Source organism: Penaeus monodon, chromosome 22, assembly GCF_015228065.2.
Source record: "Penaeus monodon isolate SGIC_2016 chromosome 22, NSTDA_Pmon_1, whole genome shotgun sequence".
NCBI lineage: Eukaryota > Metazoa > Arthropoda > Malacostraca > Decapoda > Penaeidae > Penaeus > Penaeus monodon.
In genome coordinates, this window is record NC_051407.1 from 20,022,538 (window position 1) to 20,022,832 (window position 295).

General features: G+C 63.4%; 1 protein-coding gene across 1 annotated transcript in view; it reads left to right on the forward strand.

The window, feature by feature from the left end:
* The window catches only part of LOC119586980, a gene marked incomplete in the record, with an annotated part of 81,895 nt that overhangs the window by 36,552 nt on the left and 45,048 nt on the right, over positions 1-295 (forward strand). The window contains 1 exon segment of the mRNA XM_037935722.1: positions 64-249. Within this exon segment, the coding sequence (XP_037791650.1) occupies positions 64-249 (186 nt within the window).

Consider the following 295-nt stretch of genomic DNA (forward strand, 5'->3'; position numbering starts at 1 on the left):
CTGACTGACTCTAAATCCCCCCGCACCCCCTCCCTCATCCCCTATTCCCCCCCTCCCCCCTAGTTCGACGGGGAGGTGCGCTACGGCCCGAACTGGGTCCTCGAGGTGGGGGGGCGCTACGGCGACCTCTCGACGCGCCTGCAGTCTCTCCACGACCTGCTCCTCGACGTCACGCTGCCCGGGCGGGGCCTCACGCAGATCAACGCCACCTTCCACGCCAACGAGCGCCAGATGAGTGTGGTCACGCACGTACGTCTGTAAAGGCTGACACGATTTTTTAAAAGTTTCCAGAAAC